General features: G+C 54.6%; 1 protein-coding gene across 11 annotated transcripts in view; it reads right to left on the bottom strand.

Annotated features, from left to right (window-relative positions):
- Triobp (TRIO and F-actin binding protein) overlaps positions 1-17,474 on the bottom strand; it is a 58,146-nt gene that overhangs the window by 15,284 nt on the left and 25,388 nt on the right. For 5 of the 11 annotated variants that reach the window (NM_001039156.1, XM_006520284.1, XM_006520288.2 and 2 more), the window contains exons 10-13: positions 16,294-17,334; positions 14,042-14,119; positions 11,835-11,972; positions 2,638-2,694 (exon numbers count right to left, since the gene is read on the bottom strand). In NM_001039156.1, coding sequence (NP_001034245.1) covers positions 2,638-2,694; positions 11,835-11,972; positions 14,042-14,119; positions 16,294-17,334 — 1,314 coding nt within the window. Of the gene's footprint in view, positions 1-2,637; positions 2,695-7,377; positions 9,934-11,834; positions 11,973-12,122; positions 12,258-14,041; positions 14,120-16,293; positions 17,335-17,474 lie in introns of those variants that run through there. The other 6 variants (NM_138579.4, XM_006520286.1, XM_006520289.2 and 3 more) reach the window with 5 other exon arrangements.

The raw sequence follows: 17,474 nt of genomic DNA, 5'->3' as shown, positions 1-17,474 counted from the left end.
TGTAGCTCAGGCTGGCTTTCAACTTGTAATAGAGCCAGGATGATCAGGTTGTGGGTGGGTACGTGTGCGGCAGTGCACGTGTGGGTCAGAGTGTGTGGATGGGTATTGTGTGGTAGTGTGTGTGTGTGTGTGTGTGTGTATGTGTGCCCGCGCGCATGTAAGCATATGGGTGGGTACATGTATGGCATGTTCGAGTGTGTGTTAGAGGACAACTCTGTGGAGACCGTTCTCTTCCCTTCACCTTTACCCTTCTTAGATTCCTGGAATCAACTCAGGCCACCAAGCTCGCCACGGCAAGCGCTTTAGCGGCTGTCTTTCTGCCTTGACCCTGAACTTCTTCTGATCATCCAGCCTTCAACCTCCTGGGCACTAGAATTACAGGCATGCACCATCATGCCTGTATTATATGATGCTGGGCATCAAGGCCAGAGTCTTGCCTGGTAGGCAACCATTCTATCAACTGAAGTATTTGAAGCTCATTCAGGACCACTCAAGATATCAGAGCTCAGCATAGCACGTGCCTTTCTCCAGTGCCGATGAAGGAAGGTACAGGCTCTGTGAAGTTAAATGCCTACAGGGGCAGTGACTAAGTGGGGCCAGACCTCTGCAAGTCTTTCTCTGCGTGCTGGCCTGACACAGGGTCAAGGACAAAGGCCTCTCAGACAGAAGGACTAGAAAGAGGCCTGGGGCAGGCAACTGAGTGTTGCTCCCCCATCTGTGCTGCGGGCTGGTTACACACATGTTCCGGTGTGAGAGTGCATTGGTTAACCCTCACATTTGTGATTCCGCAGTGTGAGTCCCTGCAGTACCTCTTTTAGGCTGGGAAGCCACATGGGAAAGGGACAGGCAGCCGAGCATCTCATGTGTGTCTCAGACGACTGCTGGCCACTTTCCTGGGATCCTAGTTGCCATCAGCCCACTGCTGGATCAGTGTGTCCTGGTGCAGCCCTCTTGGGGCTCCCCCAACACCACAACCCTGCCTAGGCTATTTCCTATTTTTATCCCATAGGGACATGATACGGTTTCTAGCATTTGAGGGTGATGCTTTCTACTTCTTCCCAGGGGTCTCCCCTGAGAAACAGGGTTTAAGCACCAAATGCCCAGAGTGTGAGTGTTGCCTTGCCATGTGTCTCTCAGCAAGGGTCACCACCTCCCCAGCCTTCACTGTTCTGACTCTACACTGGGAATGGCAAGAAGTCTAGATTTTGGGTCAGGCTACAGGTTATCTGTCGTTCCCCCCACCCAACCTGCTCCCTCCTCCCCGCCCGAGACAGGGTTTCTCTGTGTAGCCCTGGCTGTTCTGGAACTCACTTTGTAGACCAGGCTGGCCTTGAACTCAGAAATCCGCCTGCCTCTGTCTCCCAAGTGCTGGGATTAAAGGCGTGTGCCACCACTGCCTGGCACTCTTAAAACAATCTTGCTCCTGGAGTGGACTAAGGTACCACTTGGGAACTCAAGTGTCTCTGTGAAGTGAGGAGGGTTCTATGGATAATGGTTTCTTGGTTGTCTAGGTCAGCTCTGTCCCTAATTGTAACAGAAGATGGATGAAGCTCTGAGGGCCCCAGGTTCTAGGCCTGGGCTGCCCAGGGTATCACTCAGCCTGGAAGAGAGCTCACTCTTGTGGCTCCGACTCCCATCTGTACATGAGGGGCTGGGGCTGGCTGCCCTCCCAAGGCCCTTCCAGTTTGGACATTCCAAAACCCAGTGAAAGAGCATGAGTAATGGCCAGTTCTGGGTGGTGCCCATAATCCCTCTGCCCTCCAGGGACTTGGGGTAGGGAGGCCAGAAAGGGGTCACTGGCAGGGCGCCAGGCCTTGTGTGAGCCTGGCCAGCAGCCACTAAGGGATGGCAAGCAGGCAGCGGGGACAGAAGGCTGCGGGGAATTAAAGCGCGTGGGCAGGAAACACAATGCGATTCCCCTTGGCTCTGAGCCCTGCCCAGCATGCGGACCGCATGCAGATCTGATGCAGATCCGAGCCATGGGCACATGCAGGCAGAGTAGGCGGAAAGCCAGTTTAGCTCCCAGCCTCCGGCTTTGCCTGGCCGCTGAAAGAGCAGAGCTGGTGAACGGCACCACCTCAGCTATTTCCAAGGCCAGTCACAGTAGACTGGAAAGACGGAGGGGTGATGAACTAAGCTTAGAAGCTTCCGGCTCCTCACGCAGTCACCTCTGTGAGTGACTCTGTTCTCCATCATACCCATGTCACAGATCTGCTGACTGAGGCTGTGGTTCCACCGACAGGTCTGGCCTGTGTCCTGTGCCCTACTCTGTACTGTCTGGAAGTTGGTACAACTCAGGTACAACTCGGGAAGCCTTCACCCCAGACCCTCAGACTCCTGTCAAGCATTGTCATGAGGAAGGAGAGCCAAGATACTCCTGTCGAGAGCTAAAGATGGGATCTGGAGCGTGCATGGCAGGGAGGCTCCACCCTGTGCCTCACATGTTAAGACTCATGAGGAAGCCTAGAGCCAGCAACCTGTCCCTCCTAAGCATTCACTAAGCCTCTCCCTCGACCAGAAATTCAACTCCATTAGGGTTTTCACTGGCCCTCCCATCGGACCCCTTTACCCACCCCAAGAGCCTCTCCACGGAAGCCCTGCATCAGCCCGGCCAGTCCCTCCCCTCCAGTCTCCTACCTCTCCAGGCTCATCCAAGATTGACATCCATCCTTTCTTGAAGTTGAGCAGATCGGGCTACAGGAAGATGAGAAGGCAAATGGTCAGACTCAGTGTGAAAGCCGACGGGGCTGCTAGAAGGGAATGCGACAGTCATCCTGTCGTAGTCCTGGTGACACTGAGGTCCTGGGAGACCAACGGCGAGGGCAAAGGACCCAGAGAACTTAACTCTCCTCACCTACCCCCAAACCAAGCAGACTCCCCGCCACTGAGACAGCCTTAGACCTTTCCCCCAGCATCTCCCCCTCCCCAGGTGTCCAAGCTCCCCGGCCCTACCCAAGATGGGGAGAGGGAGAGACAAAAGGAACTTTTCCTATAAAGAGAGCCCCAGGGAATCCAGAGAGCAGCCTCGAGAAATAGCCTAGTCCTCTTCGGTAAGATCTAGGTGGGCCACGCGGAACACAACCCAATGTTCTGTCCAGGCCACCACTCCTACCCTTCCCTCATCTCCTAGAGACCCTGAAAGGTTGAGCCAGGCCAGGCTGAGGGCAGATATTCTAAGGCCTCTTCCCCTTACGTCTCCTTAGACAGGCCATAGCACCTCAATCCTGGCAAGCCCTACCTGGCGGGTCCTACCCAGAGATGCATAGCCCTGAAGTCTGGGAGGCCCCAGCTGTAGCATGTTCCACAGGGAGGCTGTGAGCTAGCTCTCTCTGCCCGGGCCTACATGTGGGGGATCATCCTGGCAGTTTCCCGACCCGCTCATCTGGTGGATATCATCCACCAGACCCTCTCTGACCACTGGGGCCCCTCTCCTATCTAGGTCTCTTATCCTTTAGTAGCCTCAGCTCCTGCTCGCTGGCAGGGAGAACAGGGCAGGCCAAACAGGCTGGCGGGGAGGAGGTGGCCACCTGTTGCCATGGCTCTGAGCCCACCTATCAGAGTGTGCATCGAGTGAGCCTCACCAGGCCAAGGTGTCTGGTTGCATGAAGAGAGTCAGTGGGACAGTGTAGCAGGGTGCAGGTGGCAGCTGGGAACCAGAGCCACCTGACCCAGCCACCTCTGTGGGCCTGCACTCCTTTAGAGAACCCCGATTTCCTCAGGCAGAGTCAGTGTGCTGAAAGCATACCCCAGCCAGTAGCCTAAACACCTAGAGCTATCCACAGCCAGAGTTGGGGCTCCCTCATCCTGTATACCTGTCTGAGGGAGAAGGTGGGCTGTGCTCCAAGCCCGGAAACCCTGAGGCTGTGATCGTCCTGTTTGCTTTCTCTTCTGTCAGACCGTCTCCCATCTGTGACAAGGCGACCCAGGATGATCCCTGGCTAAAACTGAAGGCTGTAACCACCCATATCTGGCTCCATTTCCCTTCATCTCGGACCTCCCACAAACACAGCCTCAGGACCTGGAGGAAAGGCCTAACCACAACAGGTATCAGGAGAGGCTGTGTAGGAAGAGGTTTTTTTAACCTCCTTTATAAACATTCCTGTGCTTTGGGGCAGATCCCCTGACCCCCACACTGACTCCAAACAGCCAAAAGCCGGCACCATGGGGCTAATCCGAAGGAGAAGGTCACCAGGCACAGTGACAGGGATGCAGAATGCTGCATACCAAGTATACATAATAGCAACAACCATCTCCCTTTGTGACATGTGTGGCCCCCTCCAGCTTCTGGATCATATGTGGCAGATGACCACGGGTTCTGCCCCAGCCTCAGTCTTCCAGAGGGATAGAATGTACCACAGTCTGGGCAGCCAGGTGACTCAAGACCAGTAACAACGAAGGCATGTCAGATCTGGTGTGACCTAGCTAGCAACTTGAGGGAAAGAAGACCAGCAGAGTGAGTGTCCCATCCTTCTGGGAGGGGAACCTAGGGGCAGGGTTAAAATATCTCACAAGAACCAGGGAGGTGGTTCAGCCAGCAAAGCATACTCCACACAAGCACGTGGACCCAAGCTACGACCCCCTAGCACCCATATCAAAAGCTGGATTCGATGGGACATGCCTATGATCCCAGTGCAGAAACGCAGACTCAGGAGCCATTCGGTTTGCTGTTGGCCAAACTAAACTGGAAAGCTAAAGATGCACAGAGAGATCCTGTCTTTAAAAATACAGTGAAGAGAAAGACATACCCAAAGCCAACCTCTAGCTTCCTCCAGAAGTGTGCATCCACAGACAGACAGACAGAAACACACACACTCGCATGCACTCAGGTACAATTGGAAAAACACGGACGAGCTGCATCCGGAGGGCCACCACCTCCGCAGCTCCTCAGGCTCAGAGGCCCATTCTCCACCAGCAAGCCCAGGATGAGGAACACCCTCTCCTCAACCAGTATCACAGGTCATGCCTGCCTGTCACCTCAGCCCTAGCTGCAGCCCCTTCTACGCCCGGACAACCAAGAGGACCCTTTCTGTGGGGTCATCAAAATCTCTCCTGCAAGTCTGCCTTTCGACACACGGTGCTCACAGATCCCCAACACACAAGGACACCTCCCTCTGAGTCCTTTACATCTGCCATGTCCTTAACATGAAATACCAGGCATCCTCCTCGGCTGACTAAGCCAAGTCCCTGCTCATGCGTCCAGACCTGCTTAACTGCATCTCTGAGGCTTCTTCTCAGAACTTACCCATTGGACCCTCTGCCTTGCCTGCTGCCCCTAGCCGAGGCCCCCTGCTGCCTTAAACACTTTCACTTTTTTTTTTCTTCCAGGTGGGCTGACTCCTTACAAGACAGAGGGTCAGAGTCCCCAGCAGTCCTAAAAGCACCAGGTACTTAGAAGACAGACAGTAGACAAGCAGAACAAGGATATAATTTGATGCCCAGCAGTGGCTGCAGAACGAGGCTCCTTAACACAGTTTGGCCAGGCTCAAGAGAAAGAGGCTCTGGATTCTAGGTCAACCGAGATCCACTGGCTCCCCGAAGGCCTTCTTACCCAGCCCAGCCCTGCGCCACTTGCTCTGTACAGAACACTACTCAGCTAGGAGCTGTGTGTGCATGCGTGCACACATGTGTGTGTGTATGTGTGTGTGTGTGTGTGTGAGAGAGAGAGAGAGAGAGAGAGAGACGGATGGCAGACATGAACAGAGTGTGAAGACTGGGAGGACCTGAAACAGGCCCAAGTCTGAATGGTACCCAGGAAAAGCCCAGTGCGCACCGTGAAGGGTGACCACAAGCCTCTTCCCTGCTTCAAGCCACTCAGGAGTACCCACAGCTCGTGGTCTGGTCCTTCCCCAGACACTAAGCTTTCAGCATCCATGATTTGCCCACTAGCCTTGATCTACATACACACCCCTTCCTCCACAACCCACCACCATCTGACCAAGTCCTGCGAGCAGAGGATAACTCCCTCAGGAAGCTCTCCTCCCACCAGCAGGGATGTGCTATCCCTCCTCCTGGCCACCCCTCGCTCAGGATACAGGCACACATGAGGTGCTTAGTAGACTCACCCTTGCTTAGTGTGTGCTTCCTGGGAGTGGCAACTGTGTACATTTCTTATCTCTCCTTAGAAAGCAAACTGAGACTGACTGAGACATAAATTTTGGCCTAGCCAAGGCTATACTTCATTTCTGCACTCAGTTTCCCCAACCGTCCAGTGGGGATGCTCATTCAACTTTATATCTGGTACTATGAAAGCACCCAGTTTAGCATCTGGTAGGCGTCCACTGAGCCAGGCAACCACCTCCCCCCCAACACCAGGACACTGCCTCAACTCCTCCCCCAACATCCCTCTGTTCCCTAACAGGGAAGGGGAGGCTGCTGACGCCAGGAAAGGCCGGTAGGGAGGTGGCAGGATGTGCGGAGGCCGTGGAAGCCCAGGCAACAGAGCCAGGTCATCACACACTCACACACACACACACACACACACACACACACCACAGCAGGGGCCCCACAGACCACACCCCCAGGCAACAGAGCCAGGTCATCTCACTCACACACACACACACACACACACACACACACCACAGCAGGGGCCCCACAGACCACGCCCCCAGCAGCATAGCCCACCCCTCAGTAGGCCTACCCTCAGTAGAAAGCAGACTTGCGCATGTGCATACACACCCTGTTCATCCTCCTCCCAACCCCAGGAGGGCCACCAGACTCCCAGAGCCTGTCTGGGGCACTAGCCAGAAATCAAAACTGCCCCACCCCTCTGTTCCAGAACTTCATGGCCAGGTGGTCAGACCGACCTGGAAATGAGGCTGTTTCTTCTTTTACATTCAGGACACCTCGCTAGCGCCCCTCCCCAAGTCTCAATTCACTTGGCTGTGAAATGGGGAGAGCAGTGCTCTCAACTGTGAGATTCGATAGGACGATCAGAGCACAGCTGCTGATTGACAAGTCTTGGTAGAGCCGACCTCTAAGAGAAACTGAAACCTCTGACCCCGCCCAAGGCCCCAGCTCTTAGCGCTGCCCTAGAGCGGTCTCCCAGCTATGGGGTGGGCGGGGCCGGATCCCCCCAACCTCTGGCAGAACCCACATGGGCTGGACAGCCAACCCAGTCCAGGTCAGGTCAGCGCGACCGGTCCAAGGCCGGGAACACCTCTTCCCAGGCCCAAGCCAAGCAGCTTGAGGGAACTCGGGCTTCCACCAGGAGATCTGGTGGGCAGGGGAAAGTGTCGCCCTAGTCTGTTAGTGACTAGTGCCCTCCACGGCACGGGCTCCGCGGGGCGAGGAGGGCAGGGCACCAAGAGGGCAAGTCTGGACCGAGCTGCCCGGGCACTCGGCTTCCAGCCTCGCCGGGTCCCAGCCGGGTCCACTCACCGTCATGGCGGCACCCGGGGACGCTGCACGGGACACTCGGGCCGGGCTCCGCGGCGCACCCAGCCCACCGCCCCTCTCGGCCGCCGGACGCCGTAGCTCCAGCCCTTCCCTTCCCCGGAGCTGCCCCGGCCCCTTCCATCCGCCCATAAAACTTTTTTTTTTTTTTTTTCAAACTTCCTGGGAGGACCCGGGCGGACCAATGGACAGCTTAGAAGCCGGGGCAAACAGCGGCGGGGGTGGCGGGAGGACCAATGGGAGCGAGGGCCGGGTCGGGGGCGGGGCCTGTACGACGGGGCGGGCGGATGGGGCGGCGGGCAGGGCGGGCCGGGCTCTCCGGCCGGCGGTTCGCAGGAAGGAAGGGCCTGCGTGCAGGTGACTCCGCTGGAGACTGCGTAGGGGCGGGGCAGTCCGGTCTCACGGCCGAATCGGAGAGCCTGAGTTCTCCCCTGCCAGAGTGACGGTTGCATCTGGCCAAGGCGACTGTGTTGCAAGGCGAACGCAGTTCAGCACTGTACTAAAGACTCAGCAAACCCCACTAGTTACCCGTGGAGTTGGCATTCGTACTTCCCTGAGAATTTGTTCTATTTTACCCATGAGAACGCAGTGGTTCAAACATTGGATTTACTCTCTTGGCTGCCGAGGTCTCCCGGACTGGGAGGATTGGGGAGGATGGGAGAAGGGAGGGGAGAGAATTCTAGCAAGTAAACTGCGCGCCACATGAGTTCTGGAATGGCACATAGACACATAAAACTTTCTGGAAGTTTCCCAGGGGGAACTTTTTGCTAAGTGGGTTCCTGGATGTGGGTGTACACCTGTTGCTCCTGTTCCCAGTTCCCTTATCAATGTGTTGTATTTTCTTTGCCCGTGGAAGCTTAACTGTGGTCCTGCAGCTAAGGAGGGACGTTGGTGGAATTAGTTGCTGAATGCCCTGGAAGCTTGGGTGGCAGTAGCCACTCAACCCTGTTAGTTTAAGCAAGGAACTTGAATATGCTGTGACTGAATCTCACACACGATGGATTACCCATGAATGTTAACTAAGTCAAGTAATTAAAACAACTTCTCTGTCTCTAGTTAGCTTAGGTGTGGACCAGTAAATCTGAGAATCACTTGCAGTTTCAGATACTGTGCCATCTTGATTCAGAGAGGCATTGCTCTTGCTGGCCATGCTGGTATAGGCTGAGGAGAAGGCAGAGACAGGAGGATCAAGAGTTCCAATCCAGCATGAGCAACAGATGCAGTTCTAGGCTAGCCTGGGCTACATAGCAATATTCTGTCAAACAAAGAAATATGGAGGTGCACACCTGCAATCCCGGCCATTGGGAGACAGAAGCAGGAGGATCACTGAAAATAGTGACTTGAAGGGTAGACTGAGTTTCATATCAAGACCCTGCCTCAAAACTAAAGAAATAAATGTATATTGGATATTGTAATTACTATGGTACTCTGAATCTTGGCCCATTTCACAGATGAGGATTCAGAGGCCCAGCGAGCTGAGTTCTTTTCATGGTATCTCTGTTGAAGTCTCCTCATCACAGCCCACAGATGTATATATTACGTTCATTTACTCTAGACACTGGCCGTTTGATACCCATATGCTTCCCATCCTTGCCTGCATTCCTCAGAGGTTGTTAGCCCTTAGCAAGTGAGTAAGAAGAGGAAACCTCCTACAACCAGGGGCCTGGGCTCAGAAAGCACCGGCCCCCTGCCCTGACTCCTGTCCTTGGGGGTTCACCTTCTGGTAGCCTCCACCAGGGACTGCAGTTATCGTGATGAGCTCAACACACTGGATTTAGCCCAGTCAGAATCCTCTATAACCTGCCTTGGACTGTGCTAAATTTTTTTGTTTTTTTGTTTTTGTTTGTTTGTTTCTTTCTTTTGAGACAAGGTTTCTCTGTATAGCAATGGCTGTCCTGGAACTCACTTTGTACACCAGGCTGGCCTCAAACTCAGAAATTGGCCTGCCTCTGTCTCCCAAGTGCTGGGATTAAAGGCGTGCGCCACCACCGCCCGGCTGACTATGCTAATTTTTATACGTGCCTCTTCCATATGAAGGTCACAATGCTGGACTTCTAGAATCCCCTGTAAAGGCAGACCTTTGAACTCTAGACTACTGTGTATGGAACACTTCCCTTCCTGCCTTCTGTATATGCATACACACACACACACACACACACACACACATACACACACATACACACACACACATATACACACACATACACACACACACATTTACACACACACATACACACACACATACACATACACACACACACATACACACACACATACACACACATACACACACATACACACACACATACACACACACATACACACACACACATACACACACACATACACACACACATACACACACACATACACACACACATACACACACACACACACACATACACACACGCACACACACACACACACACACACGGTGTGGGGAAAGAGAGGGAGAGGAAGAGAGTTTTCTCTTTCCTGCTACCCTGTAAAAAGATGAAAGATGGCTGGAAAATTCTCTTCACCCTTCGAGCCTCAGTCTAAACATGTTCCAGCCAAACTTAGAAACTCACTGCACAGTGCTCCCATTCCTCATCTAGTGATCCCTTCATTCAAGTACCTTGCCCAGGGACATAGTTACATGATACAGCCTCGCACACACAAAGCTCTGGGTTCTATCCTCAATATTGGGGGAAAAAAATCTTTGCCCTGTACTCTCTACAGCTGACCCTTCGTCCCGTGCTCCCTGCATCCTTGCCCAGTGCTCCTCATGCCTGCATCTGACCCTTCATCCTGTGCTCCCTGCATCCTTGCCCAGCATCTGACCCTTCATTCCGTGCTCCCTGCATCCTTGCCCAGTGCTCCTCATGCCCATCCTCTTGCCTGAGCATATGGCTCAGGGAAAGAGACAATGGCCCAAGGGCACACAGCCAGGTATGGGCAGGGATAGAATTCCAGGCAGCTTTCTGGCCCCTCAGCAATCCTCCAGGAGGCCCCAGGTCTCTGGTACTTACAATTCTAGCCCCCAGATAAAAACATCATTGCCCCCAGACTCACTCAGCCTCAGCCGACACAGTCTGGTAGGGAACATGCTGGGTGACTAAGCCAGAGGGCTACGGGAAGTCAGCACCACAAGGGTGGGTTTGTAAGCATTTGAAGCTCAGATTGCCTAGAGCAAGCCAGAGCATCTATGATACATCCACGTGTGATGTGGAACAAGAGACTTCACACGTCAGTGTGTGGAAAGCGTGAATCTAATTGTCCTTGAGATGACGACCAAACAGAGTCAGGCACACCCTGCATGGGACGTGGGGCTGGGAGCATAGAAGGCAACAATAATTACTGGGTGGCATACAGACAATGTACAGCAGTCCCACACTTATCTCACACCTCTCTCCACCAAGGCCTTCCCCGCCGCTCCTCCCAGTCCTGCCGGGTGTTGGTGGCCTGTGTTGGTGACCATTAGCTATTTTGATAAGGCAAATCCTGCCCATGCATGGCTTGAAGGACCACTATACCTAGTTAGCCATGTTTGCTTGGCTATCATGGGTTTCTCTGCCCACAAAGAACAACCGGGCAGAATCCTTGATGGAGATGGGAAACCTCGGGGACAGCACCACCCCCTACATCCCTCCACAGCCTCTGGGCATCCTGGGCTTCTTCCCCTTAATCCTAGGCAGCTCCATGAACCACCCCGGCTAACAGGTGTGACAGATGTGACATTCAGTGCTCTGACATCCTCTGTAATGCTCTCACTGGGGACTGTGCAAAACCAGCCTGGTGATATCCTAACCATCAGCTCATTTCTTTGAGCCCCAGTGCCCACTTTGTAAAATTTGGTGTCCGACTCCAAGGGCCCTGCAGCGTCACAGTGGCCCAGCACCAACAAGAAAGTCTAGGAACCAGCCAGTCACTGACACAACTTACCCCCCACCCCCCAAAAGCCAGCCCTTGGTTGCTTCTTGCCTGCTGTGAAGGGGCAGGAGAGGACACTGTCATAGCTATCTCCTTCCCTTGCCCTGGAGGAAGCCCCGACCAGAGGCCCCAGTGTTTACAGGCCTCTCTAGGCAGGAGATGGGTTACGTAAGGCCAGATGTTTGTGAAACTGGCCCAGGCCCAAGTCTGAGACACACTCTGTAATCTCAGAGCCCCTGGAGGCCCTCCTCCTTCTCCCCTCCCCCCACCTGGCTCACTGGCCCAGGCTAGTAGTTGCTGATTGCATATTACCTAAACACTCTTCATCCTAAAAGCTTGCAGGGTCTGTGGCCTGCACCGAGGCAGGAAAGACCATCTCCCAGAGCCTGCCAGCTCGTTTGCAGCAGGCTCTCCTTCTGTGAGAGTCCCTCACTCCTCCCTTTTAGCCCCCCTTCTCTCTTAGCCCCAGCCTCCTCCCCCTTCCCTTCTCTATCCACCCTCACCCTCCAACCCCTCAGGAGCCAGCCTACCCTTTGCCACCTGAGGACCCCCAGAGACAGCAGGTATGGATTGAACAGCGCGGGCCGGTCCCCGGGCATCCGCCATGAAGTCACCAGTCGGCCCTTGAGTGGGCTCCCAGCCTTGCCCTCTGCCGGCCTCTTGTCTGCCTGTCAAACAGGGTCCGGTGTTGGCTGTAGGTCCCTTTGGTGGGATAGGGCATCCCTGGCCACAGCCTCCCCTGACCATTATGCTACTGCCAAGGCCCGGGGCTCCCACCTCCCTCCCTCATCACGGCTGCAAAGGAAAAAAAGTGTTACCTTGCTTGTACTACATGGTGTTTGGCCAACAGGGGCTCTAGGACTCCACACCCCCTTGGGCTTTGTATCCAAAAACCTAAGGTCAAACCGCAGACTGCCAAGGAGCGGGGTCACAGACATTTAGCTTGTATGGCGTGTGCCAATCTGGTTCTAACATTAAAAACCAAGGAATCTGAGCTAGGTGTGGTCATGCACACCTGTCAGAAATTCATGACTGGCCTCAGCAACATAGCAAGTTTGACGTCTACCTGGGCTATGTGAAGCCCAAATTAAAATCACATTTAAAGAAACATTAAATACGTATTTCTGATTTCTCTCGAAATGTCTAAAAGACATGGAGGTCTAGGTCCACCCTCCTCTCAGCAGCTACCATCTAGTGACAAGGGGGTCGCACATGTGACCCCAGCTCCTGCTCTCATCTGCCTCTTAATCTGCCTGGCCTTTGGGGCATGGCCTTGAAAGGAATGGATCACCGACTTAATACAAATGCCTATGGCAGAGCCCTAGTTTGCCCATCATGACGTCACCTCTCTTGGGGCAACAGAGCCACCAGCAAAGCAGACAGACTGGCCCAAAGCCACACCGCAGGTTACAGGTTGAGGAGAGGGGGCAGAACTTTCCTGTCCTCTGACTGAACCTCTAAGTCTCTGGAGTGGCGTTTGAAGTATCAAAGCACAGGTGCCAGGGAGCTTTGGGAAAAGGAGTGTTCCCCCTGGCCACGCTCCTGTCACAGCCCACAGCCCTGACCGTCACATGGCACCACCATGCTCCCTCTCCTCAACTAGCACCAGCACACGGAGAAGATGCTCATTACATGTTATGAGTAAGAACAGGTGAATGAATGAATGAATGAATGAATGAATGAATGAAGTAGTTAACACTTCTGTCCAGTAGAGGTGGCCTGGGGTGGGGATGGGGGCTTTCCACATTGCTAATTTCCTCTTAGCTCACAAAGCCCAAAGCTCCAGGAAGCATGAAGAAATCACCCCAAAGGAGGAAGAGTGAAGCTGTTTGCGCCCCTTCCCATTTCACAGAAGAAAAGACTGGCCACCAAGCAGATGCAGGCACATAGACTCATCAGAGCCAGGAAGCAGGAAGACAATGGGGGTGGGGGGAACAGAGGGAGCCCTGGGTAGGGAAGCAGAGTCCCGGGTTTTACTTTGGGTCCAGCCACATGGTGGCTGTTCCCTTGTCTGTACAGATGGGTTGGACAGCATATGCCTGTCCCCAGCTCTGATCAGTGGCGGGACAGACTCAGCTACTGGTCACCTCTGCCTTTTCAGGAGGCAGCAGGGGAACACGGGCGATAGAAAAAGCTTAGCCACATCGTCCTCCCTCACACTGCCCCCCCGGCTGACTGCCTCTGCCTCTGCCTCTGCCCTTCAGAGATTTCTGGTGAGAACAGTCTGTTTGCAGGTATGAAGGAGGAGCAGGGCACAGCTATGCTTCTACAGTCAGGCCCAGGACACCTCCATGGCCACGCCCTGCATAGAGCTCTGGCCCCCAGGGCCCTGCAGAGCTTCAGGTCTCCTCCAGGATGCTGCAGCACCTCCTTTAACTTACCCTTCTACTCCAGATCCCAGCTCTAGGAAGCATGGCCAAACCCTCTAGACCCAAAAGAACATTGCTCTCAGGAACTATTGGGACCAAGCTGTCATTTGCTTAGGGAAGGACAGTGTGCCAGTAAGTCAGAAGCAGAGCCCTCGGCTTCTGACCCCAGGACCGTCCCCACCCAGGTCCCCACTTGATGGTGGCTTGGCTGACCACCTCCCCCAAAGCTCCTCTTCTCCAGACCTCATAGCAGAGCCAATCTGGGTCATGATGGTCCCAGAGCTCTTTGGAGGAGCTCATCCCACCACCTCAAACCTGATTTTCTTTCCTTTCCCCGCCCCTTGTGCCCAAGCCTAGGACCCAACTACCGAGTCAGCCTGCTTCTGGACAGCCCGTGAGTCTTCGCCTCGGCTTGGTTCTGATGCCTCAGGTTCCTCTGGCTGGAACTGGAGATAAGAAAGGACACAGCTGGGGCTGGAGAGATGGCTCAGCATTTAAGAGCACTGTCCGGTCTCCCAGAGGACCCAGGTTCAAATCCCAATACCCACAACTGTGACTCCGAGATCAGACACCTCACACAGACATACATGTAGGCAAAACACCAATGCACATAAAAATTTAAAAGAGGAAACACATGAGGCATGTGGACTCGCGCACTCACATGCGCACGCGTGTGCACACACACAATTAAGAAAGAAGGAAAGAAGGAAGAAAGGAAGAAAAGAAAAACCACAGCTTAGCCTCAGTTGTCCCCATGATTCACCCATCCATCTACCTTCTAAATTTTCCAGCTATTTTCTGTACATCCAACATTACTAGACCCACAGGGTCCATCCAGCTATCCCGCATGTGTCCCACATTACTCTCCTGTCACTTACTGCCCATCACTGTCTGTCAGCCATTCTACATGCACCTTTCATTTGGTCGCCACCCAGCCAGCCATCTACCATCATGTAGCCTCCCCCCCAACCCACTCACCCATCTACCCATCTTCCAGCAGTCACTCATCACTGATTAGACATGTATCCATCCAAGCCATACCTATCCATCATACTCCACTTAATGTTTACCCAACCAGCCATCACTGAACAACCACCACTGCCCATCTCCCACCCGCCCATCTGACCATCATCCATTCGGTCATCCTTCACTTGTTCATCAATCACCTAGCTACTCTCCCAGCCACTTGCTCTCTGTGTGCCACGAAGCATCCACGGATTCACTGATCTACCAGCCACATTCTCTCCATCAGGCCTTGGACTGAGAGCCAGAGGCACAGAGATAAAGTACTCACAGCACTTGACCCCATCGAGCTTGTACTTGATTGTTTTATGGTGCTGGAAATTGAACCCAGGGCTTTGAGCATGCTGCGTCAGTGCCCTACCACTGAGCAGCATCGCTGACCTGTGCCCGTGATTCAGAGGGAAACACATATCCGATGTGACGGATGATGGAAGCATAACTGTGAAGGCCAGAAGGGGAATGTCGCCAGCCCCAAGGTGGGGTCAGCACTGGAGGACAGAACACTAGATCTAAGACTTAGACAGTGAACAGACAATTGGCAGGCGACAAGGGAAGACGGAAGCAGCAGCAGCAGCGATGGGAATGGCATGTGCAAAAACATGATGTGCAGAGTCCTCCAGCCAGTCCAGCACATTGAGCACAAAGGGGAGGAAGGCAGAGAAAGGGACCTTGGATGACACGGGGCAAGCATCTTCATTAAAGAAGGATCTGGGGAGTTCTCTGCTTTGTCATCCATGAGACTCCTTCATGCTGGATTGACACATGTATAGCACATGTATGACACATGTATGGCACATATATGATACATGTGTTCCTACAGAACCGCAGCCAGGGTGCAGCCACCCCCAACACACACACACACACACACACACACACACACACTAGTGTGCTCTGGGCTTGGAGGCATCACCAGGTCCAGTGCTGGATCCATCCTGACTACTATCCCTACCCAGTGAGCACTCCAGTCTCTTCTCCCTGTGTGAGCTACTGAAAAGGCTAAGGGCTCTCCACCCCCAGCCCCACCCTGCTCACCATCCCTTAGTCTCCCAAGGATCCTGAGCCTCAAGTTAGAGGCACCCCAATCTTTCTGACCTCCCGCCTCCCCTGTGAGAAGTCAGACTGAAGCAAGCCAGAGACCACTGGGAGGCATCTTTGAATCCCCACCCTCACCTCCCACCCTGGCCCCCGAGCATCCTACAACCGGCTCCCCCTAGCCTGATGGCAACGTGAGGCCGTGCCATCTGACCCTGCACCCCTGGTGTCTCTGTACTGAATTAGACAGTCGACAGGATGGGGTGGGAGAGGGGCTGATAGTGTAGTGAGCAGGGCCTTTGGAGTGGGATACTTTAGTAAAACTCCTGCAGGTATGACCCCTGGGGAATTCTAATGAGTATAGACCTCAGTTTCATCATCTGTAAACTGGGGACAGTGGTAGGTGCTTCTTCTCTGTGCATGGTATATGTGACCTAGCACACTGCTTGTCAGCTGGTGACAGAACTACCAGGTGCCTTGCTGTCCCATGGCAGGGGGCAGTGGGGGGGCACAGTTTGAAACAATGGCCTTTGCTGAATACCCTTCAGATACAGGGCAGACTTACCTCCAGGTCCGGTGGGCTGTGGCTCTCTAGGTGATCTATCTGCTCCAGAGCAGCCAGAGGTGACGTTTCTGGTCCGCTTGTCACTTTGGTGGTTGGCCACTGGGTGGAGGTACAGGCAGGGCTGGGTAGCTGTGCTGGGCTCTCAGACTGCTGACCAGGCCTGTGTCCATTGGCTAGGGTGGCCTTGGCCCGTCCTTCAGGCTGGGTCTGCGGCTCTGTCTTCAGGGTATCCTCTGTGCCTGAGGAACCCTGCTCTGGTCCTGAAGCCTTGGCTGGGTCATGCCAGTGCCTAGCCGGGTCCTTTTGGGGCAGCCGAGCCTGCAGGAGCTCCAGGAGGCCTTCCCAGTCCAGCCTTGGGAGCCGGGTCCAGGCCCCATCCTCAGGTGCCCGGAGAAGGCCTAGCAGGTCCCTCCAATCTAGGTCGGGTGGCCTCTCAGCACTACGCTGATGTGGGGATGTTCCCTCGGCCCTCCAGCCCACAGCAGTGCTGGCCTCAGGCTGCAGGGCACACGAACACTCTGCTGGGCCTGCCCAGGAGTTCTCTGAGGAAGGCGTAGGCTGGTGGGGTCTGGACAGCTCCTGAAGTCTACCTTGGCCCCTTGGGGGAGCCCCCTGTATCCCATTACTGGGAGGCTCCTCCCAGGCCTCTGAATGTCCCCACTGTTCCCTGTGCTCCTGGGGAGGACCCCTCCATATCCCCTCCAGGCTGGGACCCTCAAGTTCCGGCCAACCCCCCAGGCTTGGGCCCTCTTTCTGGCTGCCCCAGCTCTTCTCTGGGTGTCTGTTAGGACTTTGAGGTCCTGACAGCCTCTCCTGGCTCTGCCACCCTCCCAGAGACTGCCTCGGGCCAGTGTGGCCACTCTCCAGATGCCTCTCTATCTGAGCCTTTCTCTCAGGGGGCCTGGCTGGTGTCCTGGCAGGTGGTGAGGTCCTCTGGAGCTGCCGGTCTCCCTCAGGCCGCTTGTCAGGACTCTTAGGATGTGGCGGTCCTGTTCGGCTCTGCCGGGTTGGCTCTGCCTGCTTGGCAGAGGGCTTGGTCACCTGCGGATGAGGTGAAGGGATGAGTGAGGCTCCTGGCTGCACCGGGTAGTCGCTGTCTGTCTTAGCCAAGCCCCAGAAGTGCGGCTGTGTCTTCCTAGAAGTCTGGCTCAAAGTGGGTGGGAAGCCACGGCTCGCTTCTG

This window comes from Mus musculus, chromosome 15 (genome assembly GCF_000001635.26).
Source record: "Mus musculus strain C57BL/6J chromosome 15, GRCm38.p6 C57BL/6J".
In the NCBI taxonomy this organism is placed as follows: Eukaryota; Metazoa; Chordata; class Mammalia; order Rodentia; family Muridae; genus Mus; species Mus musculus.
Note: the sequence above shows the minus strand (reverse complement) of the source record. Positions and strands in the feature narration are given on the sequence as shown.